The sequence below is a fragment of the Gopherus flavomarginatus genome, chromosome 7, assembly GCF_025201925.1.
Source record: "Gopherus flavomarginatus isolate rGopFla2 chromosome 7, rGopFla2.mat.asm, whole genome shotgun sequence".
Taxonomy (NCBI): Eukaryota; Metazoa; Chordata; order Testudines; family Testudinidae; genus Gopherus; species Gopherus flavomarginatus.
In genome coordinates, this window is record NC_066623.1 from 44,164,534 (window position 1) to 44,187,391 (window position 22,858).

At 51.8% G+C, this 22,858-nt stretch overlaps 2 protein-coding genes across 2 annotated transcripts in view; both read right to left on the minus strand.

Annotated features, from left to right (window-relative positions):
• The window catches only part of LOC127055901 (zinc finger protein 558-like), a 508,571-nt gene extending 501,085 nt beyond the window's left edge, over positions 1-7,486 (minus strand). The window contains exons 1-4 of the mRNA XM_050963443.1: positions 7,442-7,486; positions 3,478-3,561; positions 2,658-2,784; positions 753-835 (exon numbers count right to left, since the gene is read on the minus strand). Coding sequence (XP_050819400.1) covers positions 753-835; positions 2,658-2,784; positions 3,478-3,549 — 282 coding nt within the window. The 5' untranslated portion in view covers positions 3,550-3,561; positions 7,442-7,486. The remainder of the gene's footprint in view (positions 1-752; positions 836-2,657; positions 2,785-3,477; positions 3,562-7,441) is intronic.
• Positions 1-22,858, minus strand: part of LOC127055903 (zinc finger protein 707-like) — a 288,200-nt gene that overhangs the window by 1,704 nt on the left and 263,638 nt on the right. The gene's annotated exons all lie outside the window — the stretch shown is intronic.

Sequence of the window (22,858 nt, forward strand, 5' to 3'; positions counted from 1 at the left end):
GCTTGTACCATCAGTCAGGGTGAGAAATTGCTAATTCAAATTCTATCCATCTAGTATGTTAGGCTTAGTCTGAGTTTTGGTTATTTGCTAAATAATCTGCTTTGATCTGTTTGTTATCACTTATAATCACTTAATCTATCTTTCTGCAGTTAATAAACTTGTTTGATGCTTTATCTTAACCAGCGTATTTTGAGTGAAGTGTCTGGGGAAAATCTCAGCTTGTTGTGCACATCTGTCCCATATCGATGGGAAGGGGAACTACATTAATGAGCTTGCATTATAAAGATCCCTGTGCACTATAAGATGGTATCATTCTGGATTTATACTACAGCAAGTGTGCAAGGTTGGGGAGTGGGAAATTGGCTCTTGTCTTCTATCTGTCCTTGAGTGGCTTAGGTAACGCACTCAGGTAGCTTAGTTGGCTGCATGGCGCCACCTGCTGTTGTGTTGGGTGATAACAGGCCCTGGAGAGGCTGGCGAAATCTCCAGCAAAGCAGTGTGAGAAGGGCCAGCCCAGCGTGAGGGTTAGAGGACACAGCAGTTCCCAGAAGCTCCACAAACTGCCTCCTGGGGGTGACAACCCATCACGCCCTACACTACACAAGTCTCAGCAGGTTTGTCACATGCTGTCCCCTCCCTTTCTCCACCCGAGATATTTCCTGCTTCCCACCACCTCTAGCAATTCCCACCCTCTTATGCATTTACTGCTCCTCAACCTCCAAGCAGAGCCCGCCACCCTGATAATCTCTTACCTGAGCCAGCTCCATTGCAGCCATTTCCTTGCCCCTGGGAGGACGAGATGATCTGCAGCGAAATATGGATGTTATTCTCTGGCCTGCCGGGGTGAAAAGGGCAAGGTGTGAGAATTCAGACTAGGCTTTTGTCCATTCCACAAGCCGATTCCCCCCAGCTTTTCCCCTGCTAATGCACATTCTAGGTTCTAGCACACTGTGAAGCACAGAGTGACCTTATTCCAGTACAGGCCTAGCCCCCTCCCACCAGGGTGTAACCCTCTGACACATGGGGAAACCCTCCCAGTAACAGTCTCTCTCTTACACGTATCAAGTTTGCGGACAACACCAAGCTGGGAGGGGTTGTAAGTGCTTTGGAGGATTGGATTAAAATTCAAAATGATCTGGACAAACGGGAGAAATGATCTGAAGTAAATAGGATCAAATTCAGTAGAGACAAGTGCAAAGTACTCCACGTTGGAAGGAACAATCGGAGGCCAGAGAAGAGCAGAAACAAAGGAGTCACTTTGGGGGATTCTCCCTGTCATTGTCCCCAAGGCAGCTGTCTCAGGTTTACAAAGGTGTTTCATGTTCCAGCCTTTATACAGTCTCTCCTGGGAGTGCCCCTTTCATGGACTGGGCCTAGTTTTAGTTTTTGGTAGTTAACAATCTTGGTTTATTGTTCATCTAACCAGTATGTGTGGATTGAAGTGTGTTGGAAACTCTGTTTGGGATAACAAGCTGGTGCATGTCATTTTCTGATGATGAAATGACAGACTTCATATGAGCTTGGGTCGTTCAGTAGCGTGCTGGACAGTGCAAGATGCACATTTCTGGGGGAAAGTTGGGCACTTGAGAATTTGCTGGTTTTCTCCTGAGGTGTAATTCATGAGTGGCTGTCTAGCAGCACTCAATACTGTGTAGCTGGGAGTGAGTTACATGCTGGAGACTGTGTGTTAATTGGCCAAGAGGGGTTGTTCTCGCGGGAAAACAGTGGAAAAGGCACCCCATGCTGGAGGACTGAGGGGACAGCTATTTAACAGTCCAGATTGTACTCTGGGTAACGTCACAGACACTCATTATGACAGAGCCTCTTACAACACAGAGAAAGTAAATTCATGTCCCAGAAATCGAAGACTCCAGACAGAGGGCAAGTGTCCCTGGCACTGCTTCTTGCTGACAGAGAGGTTCAGAGACAGTGCGAGAATCCTGGGGAAGCTGGGAACAGGAAGCATGGGCTGGCGGGGTTTGGTGGAGAAAGGGATCAGGAAGGGCAGGGATATTACTGAATCCAGGATCTCAGCAGTACTAGATGACAGGATAGCACATAGTGCAGCCCATTGGAAAACACAATCCCAACTATACATACAAAATGATGGGGTCTAAATTAGTTGTTTCCACTCAAGAGATGGATCTTGGAGTCACTGTGGATAGTTCTCTGAAAACATCCACTCAATGTGCAGCAGCAGTGAAAAAAAGTGAACAATGTAGGAAATAATTAAGAAAGTGATAGATATGACAGAATATCTCATAGATCATATTTGTAAAAACAGCAAATAAATCCATGATACACCCACATCTTGAATACTGCATGCACATGTCACCCCATCTCAAAAATAGATATATTGGAATTGGAAAAGGTTCAGAAAAGGGCAACAAACGTGATTAGGGGTATGGGACAGTTATGCCAGACCTAACCCCCAGTTTCACTTGAGCAAACAGGAGATATTTGACACTGTGCAATACGGCTCCTGTGCTCTGTTCCCAAAGTGTTCTGCAGCAGAGGAGGGTCTCTGGTATTATGTGTGTCACTGGCCTATTGGGGTGATGCTGAAACAGGACAGGGTACAGATGGCATTGTGGGGGTGGCGTGAACCTTCACTCTTCATTTCCCCTTCCAAGAACAGAAGGGACAGGAACCCTTACCCAGCGAGGTCACAGTCTCATAGTTCTCCTGCATGACATCCCAGTAGAGGGCTCTCTGAGTGGGGTCCAGCAGAGCCCACTCTTCCCTGGTGAAATACATAGCCATCTCCTTGAAGGTCACCGGCCCCTGAAAGAGTAAGAGTCCAACACTAAGGACTTGCTGCCCCACTCACAGCCCCACTATTTGTGGCAGGGAAGAGTGAATCAAATGGAAGCTCTGGGTGGATCATAGTCAGGAGAGTCCCACCTCGACCTGGCTCAGAGTATCCAGCAAATGCCAGGGTGAGGGGATGAAGAGAGAGCCCCTTATCTTTCCCAGCATATCCATCACCCCCCTACTAGCCACTGACTGATAAAGGAGATGGAGCCCCTAGCAGAGTCCAGGGAGAGCTCGCTGGTAGGATGCCCAACACCCTCCTCATTGTGAGGAGCGGGATATGAAGGGAGAGGCAGCTCCAATAAGCCTGACTCATGGGTGTCCCCTTTATATCTCACAGCAGCTGATGGTTAATGAGGTCAGGCTCCAGCACTAGGAGTCTGGTCAGTTTGACTAGCTCCATGTAGGTGGGTTATTTTCTCTCTTCACAAATTAGGGCATTTCCACCTCAAAACCTCCTGGGTCTGTTCCTAGAATCTAGGCCACTTAGTAAATAACTCCCAGCAGGTCTGCCACACCCTGGCCTCCTCCTTTCCCCACGCTGTGAATTTCCTGCCCCGCTCCAACCTCCAAACCAGACTCTGCAAACCTTCCCACCTCTGGTGTATTTGCTCTCCCTTTCCTCCAGCAGGAACCCACCAGCAACCCCTCGATAATCTCTACCTGGACTGACTCCACTGCAGCCATTTCTCTTCCCTGTCCCACGCCAGGCTGGGATGAGCTGGAGCAAAACATTCTGCAGCCTGTCTGGGGGAGAAGGGCAGTTGTGGGCTTTTCAGAACCGGTTTTAGTTAATTTCACATCACAATTCCCCCAGGCCCTTTCCCTGCAGACAGACACCCTAGATTCTGTCATGCTGGGAAATGCTCAATCTGTTTATTACAATTTAGACCTGGCCCCTCCTGCCAGGCTAAGTCCACAGACACATTTTTAACCTCCCTTCTCTCTCCCCTCACCCCTTCTCTGAACACAAGGCTAGAAAAGAGCAGAACCAAAGGAGTCACTGTGGGGGATTCCCTCAGACACTGACCCCACGGCAGCCACACCCCAGCAGGGGGAATATGGAGTCAGGAACTGGCTTTTGCTCTGTCTGATCCTTGTTTTGTTCACTGGAAAGTGGTTCTGCCCCAGGATGCAGCAATACCTGTGTCTGGGTGGACTAGAGAGCTGGAAATCTCTCCCCCACATTCATTTCTCCCACTGCCCCTTTCAGTCTCTCCTTCCCCTGTCCTCTCTCCCTGCCCCTCTGGCTGGGACAGTCCCATTCCTGGGGGCTTTGCTCTCCCATGGCTGGATTTCCTCCTGGCAACCACTAATGGGAGGAGAAATGAGGTGGTGTTGTTTGTGCAGAGTCACTTTCTTGCCAGACCCTAGGACATTACCTGAGGTCTTTCAGTTACCTGGAGACTCTGGCTCAGAATTTAGTAGTAACAGGGCCCAGGACTGCCCTAGGGGGCTAGGACCAGCTGCAGAAAGTCATCCCCTGGGCCGGGCAGAGAAGAAGCTTTAATTAAGGTCACTTCCCAGCACAGAGCCCCACTGGGGGAGCAGCAGCTGCCAAGCCTGGTCTCCCAGATCACAATGGAGGCTGCAGCATCTGACCCAAGAAGCTGAACCCCAATATCCTGAGCAGAGAGGGACAGAGTGTTTGAGCAGCTTCCCTCCTTTAGCTCTCTGGGGAGCGCAGCTAATGGGAGCCCCCCCTCACAGGGAGAATGGCTGATCTCATTTGACCCACTGTCCATCTGGAATCACTCCTTGTCTTTCCATACAGTGACTCTGGATTAACAACGGTCTCAATGACACCTGATTTCAGAAAGAATGAGTTCAGAACGCTGTGGAAAAGACCATCGTGTGGCAGTGTTGACTCCCTTCCCACCTCCCTCACCCCCACAGATCTAGGACAAGGACTGGGGACAAAAATTTTCCAAACGGAACTGAAAGTTCCTGCAGTTTTCAAACGAGGAGAAAAGTAAATTCTGTGATTTCACACTAACAGTGTTTGCTAAGTGGACAGAAAGCTATCACAGTGACAGGGCACGTGACTGGGGAATGGACTTGGTGACCTGGTGACTAGGAGCCAGGACTCTGGTACAAGTTGACCAGAGAGAAGGATCATGGTTAGCAGCAGCCCCCAGACACCCCCTAGTACCCAGAGCCCAGACCCCCCAGCCAGGGGCCCCAGACACCCCCCAGCCAGGATCCCATCAGATATTCCCTGGGACGCAGCCCCCAGAGTCCCTGGCCAGGGACCCCAGATACCCCTCAAAGCCCCACCGGCCAGAGAACCCCCACCACACCATGATTGCCAGGTTGGGAATCCCAAAGGGTTCCCCCCACCAAGAGCCCCCAGCAGCCAGGGACCCCCTCAAGGGACCCGCCCCCACTGGGAACTCAGTCCCTCACTGCCTGCCTAGGAACTTCCCCACCCTCCAGAACGATCTACCCTGACATTTGCCTGGCCCCTCCTCTGCCCAGTGTGACCCCCTGATGCTTTACAGTGCGACCCATCACTCTGCTTCCCTGGCATGCCCTCACCTAGTGCCAGGGATCCCCTCCCCCAGCTCTGTGCACTGGGCATGGCAACAAAACCAGGAACCAGAGGGGGAAGCACAGACAGAGCCCCTGGCACAGAACCAGGCTCCCTCTAACCCTCTGTCCCGCCTCCCCAAGAGACACCCACCCCCACTGTTCTGCAGCCACCAGGCCCCCAGCGATACCCACCTCCAGGACCCATAGCCTCAGGGATGGGCACATCAGAACCACCACCCCCGAAAACCCCAAACCTCCACAACCCACCAACCTGACTAGGGTACCCCCTGCCCAGACACCCAGAGGCCTCCCCCTACCACAATGCCCCTTCAGCTGCAATCTCCCCACACAGACACCTTCCCTGCCCCTGCAAGTGTTACCTCACAGAGTGTGAGAAGTGGCTAGAAAGTTAACACCACCTCCTGCTGGCCAGTCACACAGGCAGAGGGAGCCTGGGGAGTGCTTCTTTAACAGGAGAATGGAAGGCCTGGAGGGCAAGAAAGGTCCACGGGCTCTCACTAGCAAATAATGGCCACCATGGATCCACCCCAGAGGCGGCTGCATCTTAGCACATTGGGAAACAACCCATCATATTCAATTAGAAATAAAACAACTAGAGAGAAGTGGGGCAAATGTTTGGGGTATTTTATATCAATCTTTGAGACAGGCAGAGAGAACCCTGTCACAAACGACATTTGTTAACATGAGAGAAAACCACCAAGATCGGAGGGGATTTGATGTTGCTATTAAATAACTAGTGGAAAAGGGGGACTGTTGGACTGGATTTTATATGACTGTCCAATACATAAACAGAATGTGATGGTCCCCCCCGGCCACGGGGCAACCATTCACGTGAGCAGCTCAGAGCCCTTTGAGGAGCTGATTTAAGGGCGGGGGGGGGGAGCTGGAAGGCTCCCTGGACAATGGAAGGGGGCCGCAGGGGGATTGGGAAATGGGGTCTGGGCAGTCTCCATGGGGGATGTGCTCCTCCCTTCCCTTCCCTGCCCTGGCAGAGAACAGGAACCTCATCCCATCCCACTCCAGTGGGAGCCATGTTCTGGGGAATGACCCAGGGCAACAATTTCCCACCCAAAGAAGGACAAATCGCTGCAGATAAAATGGGTGGGAAAATCCACCCCCCATCGGAGAGATTTTAAATTGACATTTGAGAAGTATGGAGAGAAAAGGGAAAATCAGAGGCAATTAGAGAGCTGATCATTGGGGGGGGGGGAGGAGAATATCCCTGGATTTTATAGCCACGTGTGATAATGAGAGAGAAAAGGGGAAATCTTGAGAGAATGTGTGTGTGGGAGGAAGTGGCAAAAACAGGGACAGGATCCACTTAACTCACCTCCCTCCCATCCCGGGAATGTCCTGGCTGCACAGAGACAGATCTACGCCCCCACCCCAGTGACCTCCCCCCCCTGCAACTCCGGCTTCTCCTCCCCCCCCCGACACCTCCGCCCTCACACCAAAGGGGGGGGGCTCTGCCAGCGCCTCCCCCTGAGCTCAACTCCTGCTCCTCCCCCCAGCCCGGATTGTGCCCTTTAGCCCCCCCACGAACCCTGCCTCCAGCTGCCTGACCCCCGCCCGCCCATCAATTTCCTGCTCTGCGCCCGCCCCGCCCACACTCCCTGTTACTCCCCCGCCCCAGCCCCGCCCCCAGCGCCCGGCGGAACGTTACGGCTGGTCCAGACAGAGGGAAGGGCAGCGGCTTCAGCGGCTGTTACTAGGCATGCGCAGTGCCCGGGAGTAGCACATTGCTATCGGGAGTGATTTAATACACCGCCCCCCCCCCGCCGGGCCCGGGCTCCGCCCCTCCCCCCCACACGACGGCCGGGCCCCGGCCCCCCCATCCCAGCGGGGCGGGCGGGCGGATCCTCCTGCAGCTCCACTGGGGCCGAGGCGCCTCCAAGGCTTCTCCCAGGCTCCCTGGGGCAGAGTCACTTTCCCGCCCCCCAGCGCCTCTCATTCCCCGGGGGCTCCGGCTCACAATGTCCCACCGCCCTTCCCCCGCCTGCAGCTCCGGCTTCTCCCCTCCCGCCCCCGCCAGCCACACCAAGGGGAACCCCCGGGCCCCAGTCTCTGTCCCCACCTGGATCCCAGCGGGGCCGGGGGCAGATCCTGGCTGCAGCTGAGAACAGCGGTTCCGCTCCACCTCGGGCAGCTCCAGCGCTGCTGGCAGTACGTGGAGAACCAGGGAGCAGCTGCTCAGCCCGGGCTCCGCAGTCACAATGTGCCAGAGCCCCGCCCCCAGGAGCTGCCCCGCCCCCGGGCTGTGCCATAGCCCCGCCCCCAGGAGCTGCCCCGCCCCCGGGCTGTGCCAGAGCCCCACCCCCAGGAGCTGCCCTGCCCATGGGCTGTGCCAGAGCCCCGCCCCCAGGAGCTGCTCCGCCCCCGCTCTGTGCTGGAGCCACGCCCCCAGGAGCTGCCCCGCCCCCGAGCTGAGCCAGAGCCCCGCCCCCAGGAGCTGCCCGCACCTGGGATGTGTCAGAGCCCCGCCCCCTGGAATTTCCCCATGTTGGGTCTCTGAGCTTTGTTCTCCTGCCGCCTTCTTCCCAGCACCCCCTGCTCCCTTCCTGTGTCTGCAAACACCCCCCCTCCCCTGGGGCCGGCTGCAGTGCTCGCTGAGGCTGACTCCAGTGGCTGAAGTTGCCTCCATCTCTGCTTCACCTGGAGGGGGAGAGACAAAGAGAGGAGATGGTCCCAGGGTGTGAAACCAGAATCAGGGGGCAAGGAAAGAAGGACTGTTTGGAAAGGTGGGTTTTTTGTTGGGGGGGGGTGAGCCAGAGGGATTCAGAAGAAGTTGGGCAGCAGAGGCTCAGGGAAATTGAGGGGAACCTCCTGGGTGTCTCAGTGTTGGCCAGGGTTTGTACAGCACCTTGCATAATATGGGGTCTGATCTCAGTCATGGTCTGTGCAGCACCTGGGAGCCCTGATGTCTGTTTCCTGATCACAGGCTCTGGGAATGGAGAGAGGGAAACCTCAGCACCTGAAGGTTAATGCAGCCCTGTGTGCAACCCCTGCTAGGGTGATCCGACAGCAAATGTGAAAAATTGGGATGGGGGTGGGGTTAATAGGCACTTATATAAGAAAAAGACCCCAAAATCGGGACATCTAGTCATGCTAGTGCCTGCTGTTCTCATAAGGGGTCGGCTTAGAGAGGGTTTGGCTACACTTGCAGCTGTCCAGCGCTGGGAGTTAAAGCTGTCTTCCTACAGCTGTTTAGGGAAAGCGCTGCAGTGTGGACACACTGACAGCTACCAGCACTCTGTCATGGCCACATTTGCAGCGCTGTTGGGAGTGGTGCATTATGGGCAGCTATCCCAGCATTCAAGTGGTTGCAATGTGCTTTTCAAAAGAGGAGGGTGGGGTGGAGTGTGACACGGAGCGTGGGGGAGACAGAGCGAGTGGATTTTTGGAGCTGACACTGTGTCAGCTCCCTGCCTGGCAAGTTCAAGCCTCCTCCCCCACCCCTCTCTCATTCACTAAATGCAAATAGCTGCCTTTGTTTTTTTCCTCACAGACCAGATAAGCCGCTGATCCAAAACAGACCCCCCCCCGTGCCCACCCGGCTGCTTCTCTCCTCAAGCAAACACCAGCTGTGGGTGTTCCAAAGGGATCCCCCTGCCTCTGCTCATTCACTGCAAACAGTAACTGTGTTTGGTTTTTAGATAAGCAGCTCCGGGAGCCTTGAGCTCACAACAAAACAAACAGAGGCATCACACCAAAACAAAGAGCGTTATCTCTACTTAAAAGCATTATGGGAAGGTTCCGGAGGTCAGTGACAGCGTAGTAAGATTAATCACTGTTTACACTGGCACCCCAGCGCTGCATCACCAGCTCTGTTCTCTTTATTCCTCTCGTCGAGGTGGAGCACATGCAGCACTGTAGCCAGGGAGATACAGCGCTGTATGTGCCTTGCCAGTGTGGACGGGGAGTAAGTTACAGCGCTGTAAAGCCACCACCTGCACTGTAACTCTCCAGTGTAGCCAAGGCCTGAGTTGTAGTAATAATAGCAGCCAAGAATCCGGTGGCACCTTCTAGACTAACAGACGTATTGGAGCATGAGCTGTCGTGGGTGAATACCCACTTCGTCAGATGCAACAATAGTCCCATATGGGCTAGTGGTCAGGATTCCTGGTTTTCAGCCAGGTGGCCTGGGTTCAACTTCTGGTGTGGGAAGAGTGCAGAGCTTTTGCCCAGAGTGGAGGCAGGAAATGAAAGGAACAGGAAGGGATCCTGCCAGCAGTGGAGTTAGACAGTGTAGGGAGGGGACCCCAGAAGTGGAGGTGGGGCAGTGGTTTGGGGGGAGATGAGGGAAGGATCCCAGCAGTGCGGGAAGTTGACAACCTGGAGAGCACAGGCCTGGAATGGGGACCTGGAAGAGTGAATGTGTCCCTCTAAACCCATCAACTGCAGACTAGGCAGGCTTGGAAGAATTGCGTATTTGTTGGTAAATGTCAATTTCTGTGTAAACACACAACCCAATGGCAAAATATTTCCATCAATAATCATCAAAATTGACAGATGGGCAAAGTAAGAAACATGCTGCTTGAGAACTTATCATGTTGTAGGAGCAGCAGTGATCTGTATGCTCTGTATAACCTGTATGCTCAAAAGGTCTGTTAAACTCCCCCAGCTTTTGTCCTTTCCCTCTTTGAATGCCTGTGAAGTGGCTTTCCCACTCTCCTTTGTACCTCCAGTGAATGCCCTTCACCCGGCCCATCTGGCCAGTGGTTCGCTGTGTTACATTCTATTGCACCTCAGGGAGACTGATCTTCATCGCACCGTCCATGGCTGCGCTGTGGGACACTTACCTTAAAGGATCCTGACATCTCCACTGCCAGGCCTGTCCTGGGAGCGTGAGTATGAGTGTGACACCCTCCCCCATCCCTTCTTTTGAGCTTAGCTAACAAGCTAATAAATGTGCTGCTTTCTGCCAAACTCTGGGGGGGAGGGGCATTATTAGTCCTCTCTAAGCTTACTAACTGACCCAATTTTGGGTAACACAAGCAACATTGTTTGATCTGTTATTGTACCAAAGGGGGAGATGGTTGTCTATAAAGGAGGGTGAAGACTAAATGCCTCTGATGAGAATGGGATTTGAACCCATGCAGGCAGAGCATAATGGGATAGCAGTCCATCACCTTAACCACTCAGTCACCTCATCTGAGCTGTCAAAAAACGGACAGGAGGAGAAATCTAAGGCCGGAAGAGATAGGGACACTAAGGAGTTTTTAAATACTAAGCGTAAGCAGGGTCTGAATGAGCTCCCCTCTCTCACCTAGTGAGGAGCTGGGGAAAGACTTCAGGAACAGACCGTGTTTGCATAGACACACCTACTCTGCCTAGCTATGCAGCATGATGGGGCCGCTTCCCCAAAATGACCAGTTTGGGATGGTCTTGGGTTACAAATCACTTTAGGATTGAGTGGAATAAAATGTTATTCTCCTTCCTGTATGAGTGAAGGGCAGCAGAACATACCTAGTCCGTCCTGATGGAGGGGTAGGTGAGTGAGGAATAGCTTTTATTGGACTGCAGAGAAGTGATTGAGGACGTCACCCTAAACCAGTGGTCCCCAAACATTTCACATTGTGCCCTCTTAGCCATGGCTGTGGCCCCTCGGAAGCCATGGTCAAGAACCGGGGCAGGGAGGAGTGGGGCTGTTGCTTGCTGGGGAGAGGGGTGCGGACAGGGGTAAAGGGGTAGACGCCGGGCTGGGAGCCAGAGTCTCAGGCTGAGGGTGGGGTTGGGGAAGAGCTGTGGCAGAGTGGTGCTCCCTCCCTGCCCTCTATGTGGGCTGGCTCAGGTCCTGAGGTGCCCCCATGAATGTTCCTCTGTGTCCCCCTAGGAGTCGCACCCCACATTATGGGGACCACTGAACCCTACTCGCTAAGCCGGGGCTAGTGATGCCAAACCCCTGGGAAAGGGAGAACGAGTGTGGGGGCCCCAGCACCAGAACCATGCCCCTACCTTCTGTGTGTGGCTCTACCCCCTTCCACCCATGGCCCCATCCACTGTCACTTCTGTTCCACTCCTTCCCCCACCAGCCCCACCCTATCACTCCTTTACCCCTGCCCCGCTGTGGCCCTGAGACCAGAGAAGCTCTGTGCCCCTGCTGCAGCACCCAGGCTATAGCAGGGAGTGGGAGCTCCTCCAGCCCTGGGGCTGACATAGGGGAGACTTTTCCAGGGGGACCTAACTTGGCCAGGGCCCCTGATCATGGGCCCCACTGTCCCCTTGGCAGTGCAAGGTTTGGGGAGGCTGAGCCCCCTTGTCATAAACAGATAGCTAAGGGTTAATGTTCTTTTACCTATAAAGGGGTAACACCAGTAACCTAAAACACCTGACCAGAGGACCAATCAGGAAACAAGACTTTTTCAAATCTGAGTGGAGGGAAGTTTGTGTGTGAGTTCTTTGTTCTTTGTCTTGTGTCTGTGGCGTCTCGGCTATGAGAGTGATTTTTCTGTCTCCTGCCTTTCTAATCTTCTGTTTCCAAGTTGTAAGTACAAAGATAATAAGACAATAAGTTTATATATTTTTTTTTTGTATTTACATGTGTGTAGTTGCTGGAATGTTTAAATTGTATTCTTTTTGGATAAGGCTGTTTATTCATTTTTTTCTTTTAAGCAAATAACCCTGTATTTGTCACCTTAATACAGAGAGACCATTTTTATGTCCTTTTCTTTCTTTTTATATAAAGCTTTCTTTTTAAGACCTGTTGGATTTTTTCTTTAGTGGGGACTCCAGGGAATTGAGTCTGCAGCTCACCAGGGAATTGGTGGGAGGAAGAAGTCAGGGGGAAAATCTCGTTGTGTTAGATTTACTAGCCTGACTTTGCATACCCTCTGGGTAAGGGGGAAGAGACATTAGCTATCTTGGTACTTCTATTTCCAGGACTGGAAACAGGGAGGGGGGAGTCCCTCTGTTTAGATTCACGGAGCTTGCTTCTGTATATCTCTCCAGGAACCCAGGGAGGGAACACCTGGATGGGAGGAGGGGGAAGGGAAATGGTTTATTCCCCTTTGTTGTGAGACTCAAGGCATCTGAGTCTGGGGGTCCCCCGGGGAAGGTTTTGGGGAGACCACAGTGAGCCAGGCACTGTATAAATCCCTGGCTGGTGGCAGCTTTACCAGGTCCAAGCTGGTAACTAAGCTTGGAGGTTTTCATGCTAACACCCATATTTTGGACGCTAAGGTCCAAATCTGGGAAAAAATGTTATGACACCCCTCCCCACTGAGCCTCCATTACGAGCCGCCCAGGCTACCACTGCTCAGTGTGTGGCCAGTCTCTGTGTTTTCTGCTGCTCGTTCTGGGGAGCCTGGCCGGCCTTAGGGGTGGTGCCCCCCGATAGCCGCCCAGGGCTCCAGGGGTCAAAGGGCACCGTGTGGCAGTGCAAAGGTGCTCACTGCTCTCCCCTGCCCCAATGCTCCTCCATGGGTCCATAGAGGTTTGAGGGGAGTAAGGAGCAACCCTATGTGCTCCATGCGTCCTGGTCACTTTTCCCACTTGGGCTGTGCTGTGAGGGGAGCATCAGAAGCTGCTGCTCTCTGCCATCCCGCTATGCATCCCGGCTGAGGAAAGTGACCTGGATGCAGGGAGCTCGGATGATCTCACTTCTTGCCCCCACATCCCACAGCCCCTAGGGGTGCCCAGATGAGCAGCGTTCCAGGGAGGAGTGGGGGGCAGCAATGCCAGCTGCTCCATGCACACAGGTCAGTCTCCCCATGTGGGTGCAGGAGGGGGTGCAAGGGTTTCTGTGATGCCTATTCTATCAATATCGTCACTCAATACCAGGCACTCAAATTCACCAGTCTTAGTACTTAGACGTTTAGCGTTTGTATTTAAGCACTTCTAAAATGTGTCCCATTTTAGCTGTCTGCTATTACATGATGTAATTGAGGGAGACTCTTTCATTTCACTGTTTCTCATCAAAACCTACCTGTACATTATCATCTTCCATCCTCTCCACCTTACTAGGCTATAGAGAATCCCTGTGAATAGTTCCTCTCCTAACGGATGTCTCTGTCTGAACCCTGTGCTCCTCAGCGCCTGTCGGCTTTCCCCAGCTCTGAGGCTGTGTCTACACCGTGCACCTTACCACGGTGCAGCTGTGCCACTCTAACCATGCCATTGTAAGGTGCGCTGTGTGGCCGTCCTTATCACTGGGAGAGAGCTTCCCCGGCAACAAAGCCAAACTACCTCCAATGAGGGGCAGGAGCTTCGTCACCGGGAGCACAGCTCCACCTATGAAGCACTGTTCACACTGCCGCTTTTCATGGCTCAAATTTTGGCATTCGGGGAGTGTTTTTTCTCACCGCAGAGAGACAAAATTTTTAGCAACAAAAGCCGAAATTAAAAAAAACTCCTCTGCAACCAATTTAATTTTACCTTTATACAACCTTTATACTGCCTCCAGTTCTGGTGTCCTCATTTGAAAAAGATGTTGTGAAATTGGAGCTAGGGCAGCAAAGAGCCACCAAATGTTCTGAGGGCTGGAGAAAAATGCCTTCCAGTGAGCTATTGAAAGAGCTCAACCTGTTTAGCTTATCAAAAGAAGATTGAAAGGTGATTTCATTGAAATGTTGAAGTGCCTTAATGGAGAGAAAAGATTGGGTATTTACGGGCTCTTGAATGGAGCAGAGAAAGGCATAACAAGACCCAATGGCTGGAAAGTGAAAAGAGACAAATTCATATTACAACTGAGGCACAATAGTCAACAGCGAGGATGATTCACCACAGGAGCAAGCTACCAAGGAAAGTGGTGGATTCACCATCTCCTGATGTCATTTAATGAAGACTAGATGCCTTTCTGGAATGTGTTTGCCCCTAAAGTAGCTGTTATGTCATACAGGAGGCCTGTGATATGCAGGTTAGACGCTCTAATGGTTTCTTCTGACCATGAAGTCGACTAATTTCTGAAAAACTGAGTGTAGCATTGGGAGCAGCGTCTGATGTTTTCCTGTCTAGCCGGCTTGCTGCCTAGAACGAACGCTGCTTGAGTGGGGTGATCCACAGGGAGTAGCTCAAACCTCCAAAGTGCCTGGCCAGGGGCAGGACATTAGCCCAGCAAAGGAGGGGTGTGGCAGTGACATCACAAAGGCCTTTTGCAGGACCTCAGACTATTGGTCAAAGGTGGTGGGGAGGTGGTGACCTCACAGAGAGATGCTGACATCAGCCAGGCAGGACAGGGGCGAGGGGCCAGGGAAACCTCAGAGACCTCTGTGGCTTTGCTTCAGCACGTTTCCTTCTCCAGGTCTCTCTTTGAGGACTGAGAGATTATTTGGGGTCATGGACGTGAGCGCCAGGAGGAACCTCTTTCGAGTTTCCTCCTTCCCTTGTAGTGATTTTACTAGAAAACAGCCGTCCCTGTTTAGAAGGTAAGAGCCTCCTGGAGGTTTGAAACCTGTTCAGTCTGATCTATCTGGTGACAAGTGAATTCTAGGCATGGAAAACACGAGCTTAAGGAGGCAGAATTTTATTGCGCACCTGGGATTTTGTCCCTTAGAATCGCTGGGGACATTAGGGTTTGTCCTTTTTGTTTCACCTCTTCCTCCATCCCTCCCTCCTCTTCTTCTCTTGCTTCTTTTGTCCTTTCTCCTGTTCCCTTCCCAACAACAGGACGGAGGTGTGTGTGTGTGTGTTGCAGAGAAGTCCTCTGCAGCTCCCACTATGGAAGGTCCACCCAAAAATGTGGGACTGAAATAGTGCTCGGGCAGTGATCCCCACCGGTGACCTGGGCTATCCTTTGGGCTCTCTGGTGAGAACCCTCAGCCTCCCGTCCTCAGTCTCTACCCTGATTGGTTGAGCAGGGGATTATTGACAGGGAGGAGACTCAGGTCCTTGTTGTTCTCTTTTAAGATCAAGTAAATAAGTCAGAACCAGTTCTATCTTTGATTAATTTTGCTGCTTCTCTGCATTAATTGTCTCTGAGCAGTTGATGATTCCCTCTAACATTGCAGTTCTCCTCAAATACTTGCTGAATAATTACTGTCACTGTTGTTGGTCTGGAGCTCATCTGAGAGCACAGTATTCAGGTCCTTCAATGTCTGAAATTCAAGATCCGATGGTTTGTTTGAAAATCAGGGCTCTTCGGTCCTATTCCCAACACTGCCTCTGACGGGCTGTGTGACCTAAGACAAGTCAATTCTCCTTTCTCAGCCTTAGCTTCTCCCTCTTTCAAGTAGGGATAATAATGATCCGCTCTTACCTACCTCATGGTGGGTGAAGGATGCGGATCCATTTGGGAGTGTCACTAGAAGTAGTGCATAATATGAAGTTTCCCATCATGTTTACTCAGAGCAGATTATGACATAATAGATTAGCTGAAATAGTCTATTTTATTTGTATTTTTTTATTTTGAAATTGTTAATAGTAGCAACGACTTAGCTCAGATTGAAGCATCTTATCTAATGGTTGAGATGTAAGTGTCTCCTCTTTGTGTGCGAGGAGACAATTTAACACACTCTGACAAAGAGGAGATGCTTTTGTTTTGCAACAAAATATTTTTGCACAGATCTTTCATCCCACTTGTTATGATTTTGAGAAACAAACTGGTTTAGTCTAAATGGGATTTTCGGACAGAAACGGTTTGAATGAAATTTTCCCACCATCTCGATTCCTGGGCTCTGGGGTGTTTTCATCTGTTAGAACAGGAGTCAGAGCTGGTTGCTTCTCTTTCTGGCTCTGCCATCGCCTTGTTGTGTAGGCCTTGGGTAGGTCATTTCCCTTCTCCCATCTGTCCAATCGGAACAGGAACAGTTCTCGAACTATGGGCAGTTTAGAGCCCAAGTGAGATAAGGGGCGTTAAAGCCCTCTGTGAAGGAGAAAGGGGAGTTTCACAGTGTTTAGCACCAAGGAATTCTAAAATTTGCTAAAATGTCTAGTCTGTGGAAACAAGAAATGGTCGGGGCCAAACTTATTAACCACTGCCTTTTTAAAGCCCATTCAAAGATGTGAGTCCCTATCTTTTCGGTACCTGTGGTTCTTTGCCAGCAGCAGAGAAGAGGTTCCTGCCTCCGTTTTTGTGGCCTTAACAAACCAGGTGTTGTGCCCCAGTTCTTGTCTGAGACCCCTGAAAAAGAACATCTTCCCATCCATGAACAAGACAGGACCTATCTTTCAAAGGGGAACAAAAAGACCTCTGGGACTTACAGACTAGCTAGCCTGACTGCCATAGCTGGAGAGATCCTACAATACATTCTTAAACACTCAGTTTGTCAGCAGCACCTACAGGATGATTTGGTTCTTATGACTAGTGAGCGTGGAATTGTCAAGAACAAATCATTCCAAACCAATCCTCTTTCCTTCTTTGGCAGGGTTCTGGGCCTGGTAGAGGTGAGTAAACAATAGATGGGATCTAGCTTGGTGTTACTAAGGCTTTTGACACAGTACCGTAGGACATTCTCAGAAGCAAACGAGGGAAATGTAGTCCAGCTGCAATCAGTGTAATGTGGGTGCAGAGCTGGTTGAAAGCCAAGACTCCAGGAGCCCTTCTCCATGTTTAGCTGCCCAACGGGGAGGGTGAACCTAGTGGGTCTGGCAGGGATCAGTCCGGTGTCAGGTACTATTCTATATTTTCATGAATGATTTGGAAAATGGAGTGGAGAGCATGCTCCTAAAGTTTACAACTGACACCAAGCACTTTGGAGCACAGGATTGAAATTCAAAACACCCTTAACAAATTGGAGACTTGGTCTTCTTGAGCCAAACTCCATGGTTAGGGCTCTCTCTCTACACTGGGCTGAAGTGAAACCCCAGAGCCAAGCACTCCTCCTGGGCAGTAAGCTCCGATCTTGATTGGTCAGATGCTGCTTAGCACTGTCAGAGCAGCTTTTGCTGGGGGATTCTCCCAGCACTTTCCAATAGCGGGAAAGTATGAAATCCCCATTTGACTGCTGGGGACAGAGCCCGAGAGTGGAGAGCAACTTGCCCAAAGTCCCCAGGAAAGGAAAACAACCAGCAGAGGAACCAATAGGAAACCCAGCAATGGAACTCAGGAGTCCTGGGGGTGTGCTATGGTGACCAGATGTCCCAATTTTATAGGTACAGTCCGAATTTTGGGGTCTTTTTCTTATCTAGGATCCTATTACCCCCCACACCGTCCCAATTTTTCACACTTCCTGTCTGGTCACCCTAGGGTGTGCACATGTGTGGGTCCCAGCTGCTCCCTGCCCCCCTCATTGAAGCAGATGTGCAGGGTTACTGCCCTGGGAAGTGCAGGGCACCAGTGGATGTGGGGTTGGCTGGAGGTAGGGTCTGGCTTCAGGCAGGGCAAGGGCTGCGGGGCTGGCTGGCTTCAGGCAGGGGGGTGCATCAGGGGTTGGCTGGAGACAGGGCAGGGAGGATGCGGCTGGTGCAGGCAAAGCAGAAGGTGCAGGGCTGGCTGGAGACAGAGGCTGACTGCCAGCAGGGCAGGGCAGGGGGTGCAGGGCTGGCTGCAGGCAGGGCGTGGGGAAGGGCCGGTGCAAGGAAGTTTCATGCCCTAGGAGAAACTTCCACCTTGCACCCTCCCGCCCCCCGCACCCCTGCCCTGAGGCGCCCCACCCGTGGCAGCTCCCCCCTCCACCCTGAGGCTCCCCTCTTGTGGCAACTCTCCTGCTCTGCCCTGCGGCACCCCCCTCGCCCGAGCTCACCCCTGCTCCGAGCACGAGCACCCCGAGCACGCCGTGGCCGCTTCACTTCTCCCACCTCCAAGGCTTGCGGCGCCTAAGCCTGCCAGGCAGTCAAGCACCCTCCTCTGAGCCACAGCAGCCATGACAGTTGACAATAGAGGCACCTTAACCCCTGAGTTCCTTCAATGTGTCCCCCTCGGGGGTCCAGCTCCAATCACCAGATACTCGGGGTATGTCTATACCACCTGCCGAATCGGTGGGCAGCGATCGATCCAGCAGGGGTTGATATATCGCGTCTAGTGTAGATGCAATACATTGAGTGCTCTCCCCTCGCCTGCTGTACTCCAGCTCGGTGAGAGGCACAGGCAGAGTCTACGGGGAGCTGCAGCAGTCAACTCACCGTGACTGTGACATTATAAGTATAATCTAATATCTCATTGAAAGGTGACAGGGCCAGAAAGAGTTAATTAACTCACCTCTCCGACTGACCTGACCCGTGGGTGAACCTTAAAAACTGGTTAACAAGATATGTAAATGAACAGAGCTTTGAAATGCAAGTCTGCAGTGTTAGAGGTAGAAGGGGAGGTGTTTGCTCAGGTCTTGTGATGTCAGCAAATAAGTCTTGTCTATTGCTATAGTTTTAATTCAAAGAGCAAAAAAAGAATATTAACATTTATGATGATACTTGAGTGAAATAGTATTATTGTCTGTGTCTCTTTGAAGGTTGTGGTAATCTGTATCTCAACTGTTTGATGGATGTACTAATAGCCAGGATGTTTGGAAGAAGAGTTAAGCCTATTGTTTTCTCAGGCTGAAAGGCTGCTGGAAATGTTTAAGAACCTGGGACACGATCCTTCTTCATCTCAGATCTGCTTTGGGTTTCAAGAGGGGGAAACCTTAAGCCACAAGGATTGAGATCCCCAGTCATTGACTGGAGCCACCCTGAATATGGACATTGGATTATAACCTATGGACTATTTCTAAAAGGACTTTTGGCAACTACAAGCTCATCTCTACTTTGAACCTCAAAAATTGAATTCAAGTCTATATGTCTATTAATCTTTTAACCAACACTCACTCTCTCTCTTTTCTTTTCTAATAAATTTTAGCTTAGTTAATAAGAATTGCCTATAGCATGTATTTTAGGTAAAATCTAAGTTATAATTGAACCTGGTTATGTAGCTGATCCTTTGGGATCGGAAGAATCTTTTCTTTTATATGATGAAGTAAGATTTTCAGGAATCATCATCATATCTAACAGGTGTGTCTGGACGGAGGCCTGAGGCTGGGTACTTTAAGGGAACTGCGTGGTTTAAACTTCTAAGTAACCAGTGAGATACTACAGAAGCTGTTTTGTGCTGGCTTGGTATATCTAAGTATCGAAATAACCAGCAGCGTTTGGGATTTGTCTGCCCTGTTTTGTTTGCAATTCACTCTGATTGAGTGAGCTGAGCTGGCTCCCACGGGCAGCAGTGTCACACCTACAGCCAGGCTACAGAGGTCCGGGGGATCTTAGGGGCCTTGGGGTGCACAGATACCTATGTCCAGGCCATAGGGGTCCCTGGGGGGCTTAGAGAGTTTGGGGGGGACACAGATACCAATCTCCATGCTCTAGGGGTCCCATGGGGGCTTAGAGGGTTTCTTGGGGGGCACATATTCCTACATCCAGGCTGTAGGGTTACCAGGGGGGCTTAGGGGGTTAGTGGGGGGCAAAGATACCTACGTCCAGGCTGGAGGCATCCTGGGAGTCTTAGGGGTTTTGTGGGGGCCAAAGACACCTATGTCCAGGATGTAGGGGTACCACTGGGTTTTAGGGGTTCGAGTGGGCACAGATACGTATGTCCAGGCTGTATCGTTCCCAGGGGAGGTTAGAGGTTTCGTGAGGGGCACAGATATCTACGTCCAGATTGTAGATGTCCCGGGAGGGGAGGGGGTTAGGGGGGTTGTGGGAGTGCAAATACCTATGTCCAGGCTGTAGGGGTTCCTGGGGGCTTAGAGGGTTTCTGAGGGGCACATATACCTACGTACACACTGGAGTGTCGCAAGGGGCTTATGGAGTCTATATGGGGTACAGATACCAATGTTCTGGCTGTATAGGTCCCTCGGGGGCTTAGGGGGTTTGTGGGGGGCACAGATACCTAAGTTCAGGCTGGAGGGATCTCTGAGTGTCTTAGGTGTTTGGTGGGAGGCACAGATACCTACGTCCAGGCTGCAGGGGTCTCGGAGGGGCTTAGGGTCTGTCACGGAGTGTGGGGGAGTCCGGTCCTGCACCCCTCTTCCTGGGACTCACAGTGACTCTCAGCCAGCCAGTAAAACAGAAGGTTTATTGGACAACAGGAGCGAAGGATACAGCAGAGCTTGGAGGCACAAGCAGGACCCCACAATCAAGTCCTTCTAGGGGTTCAGGAAACTTAGTTCCCAGTTTGGGAATCCTTGAATTCCAACCACGCAGACCAAAACCGAAACTGAACTAACCCAACTCCCTCCAGCTGGCCATTTCCTGTGTCCAGCTTCCCGGGCAAAGGTGCTGACCCCTCCCCCCGCCTAGCTCAGGTTACAGGCTGAGCATGTGTCCGGTTCTAAAGTCACCCCCTGCTCTCCCATCCCCCACACAGACAGTCCCTACTCCATCACAGTAATGCACAGAGCATTTCCCGCATGGAGCAACAGTGACACCATGTGGCCATACAGGGAAATGCACAGAGCATTTCCTGGATGGAGCAACAGTGATTCCATGTGGCCACGCAGGGTAATGCACAGAGCATTTCTCTCATAGTGGAACGGTGACAACATGTGGCCATGCAGGGTAATGCACAGAGCATCACGCCTATGTAGAGGCTGTAGAGATCCCTGGGGGGCTTACGGGTCGTGGGGGGCACAGATATCTACGTCCAGGCTGGAGACATTCTGGTGGGCATTAGGGGCTTCATGAGGGGCACAAATATCTACGTCAGGGCTGGAGAGGTCCCTGGATGGCTTAGGGGGTTGTGGTGAGCATAGATACATACGTCCAGGCTGTAGTGGTCCCTGGGGGTTTAAGGAGTTGTTAAGGGTGACAGAAACCTACGTATGGTCTGGAGGGGTCCCTGGGGGACTTAAGGGTTTGTGGTTGTGCAGATACCTACGCACCGGTTGGAGGGGGCCCTGGGGAGCTTAGGGGGTTTGTGTGGCGTACACATAGCTATAACCAGGCTGGTGGGGGCCCTATGGGTATTAGAAGGCTGGTGGGGGGCAGAGATACCTATGTAGGGACTGGAGAAGTCCTGGGGAGGGCTTTGGGGGTTCTTGGAAGTCACAAATATCTACGTCCAGGCTGGAGGAGTTCTGGGGGTATTAGGGAGTTGTGCGTGGGCACAGATACCTATATCGAGGCTGTAGGGGTCCTGGGGTTGCTTTGGGGCATTTTGGGGTACAGATACCTACTTCCATGCTGTAGGGGTCGCTGGGAGGATCAGTGGGTTAGTGAGGGTGCACAGATATCTACGTCCGGTCTATAGGGATCCTGGGGGGGGCTTAGGGGTTTGTAAGGGGCACAGATACATTCATCCAGGCAAGAGGGGTCCTAGGGACCTTAGGGGGTTCATGCTGGGCACAGATACCTGCGTCTAGGCTGGAGGGGTTTTGGGGGTCTTAGGAGGGTTGTGTTGGCACAGATACCTATGTCGATGCTGGAGGCGTCCTGTCATGTCTTAGCAGATTCGTGGGGCCAGAGATACCTACATCTAGGCTGGAGGGGTTCTGGGGGGATTAGGTGTGTTTGGGGGGGGGGAACAGATACCTACATCCTGATGGTAGGTGGCCCTGGGTAGCTTAGGCGGTTTTTGTCGGTCACAGATACAAACATCCATGCTGTAGGGGTCCCGAGGGACTTTGTGGGGCTCTAGGAGTCACAGATACCTACCTACAGTCTGGAAGGTTCTTGTGGGTATTAAGGGGTGTGTGGGGCATACAGATGCCTACATCTGGGCTTGTGGGTTCCCTGGGGGGCTTAGAGGTTTGTGGAGAGCACAGATACAATTATCCAGGCTAGATGGGTCCTGGTGGGATTAGGGGGTTGTGGGGGGCACAGATACCTATGTAAGCAGAAGCAGGATGAACTCTACCCTCACATCTGGTGGTGAATTATGGCAAGTGTGGAAAAGGATTTCAGGGTCTGATCATGTTTGCATAGACACACCCACCCTGCGTGACACGGCCACGGCAGCCTGAGATGGTTACTTTGGCAGCTATGGTATCCCCAGTTTATTTGTTGTTGGGGTGTGAGATGTGGAGTGTTGTCACCCTGATTGTGTGGATGAGGAACTGTGAAACAGCTTTGAGACTGGGATTCTCACCATCAGTTGAGTGGCACTCACTAGACAAGGGAGTGGGCTCCTTGAATAAACGAGAATCACCAACTACATTTTCTTCTCTTTTAACAGTTGAATAGTAGAGCTGGTTGTTGAATTTCTTAATAACTGAAGATCCAGGTTCATGAGCTGAAGTCATTGAAGTGCTGTGTTAAATAGTGGGGGAGTTTGAAAGTATATTGCAGAGCAGCTGAGAGAGAAGAGCAGTTTGTGGAACACTTGGAATGGCTCACGGAGTGAAATAAGCTAAGCAGTTTTTGGAGACAGCTGAAGTAGATCACAGGTTGGCTGGTGGAGCAGAGCAGCTGGTGGACTGAGCTGAGCAGTTTGTGGGAAAGGTAGAAGCAGAATCCCACGGAGAGGCAGGGCAGACAGCAGTGGACCACGTAAGGTGCCCCTTTCTACCCAGGCTGGCAGGGGGGAAAACCAGGCAGATAGACTCTTGAACTCTGGGGCTGCGGGACTGTGGGTGATTATAGGGTTGCTGGAGTCTTGAAATATTTGAGGTATTGTACTTTGGAGTCTTGGGGTGATTTGGGGATTGCT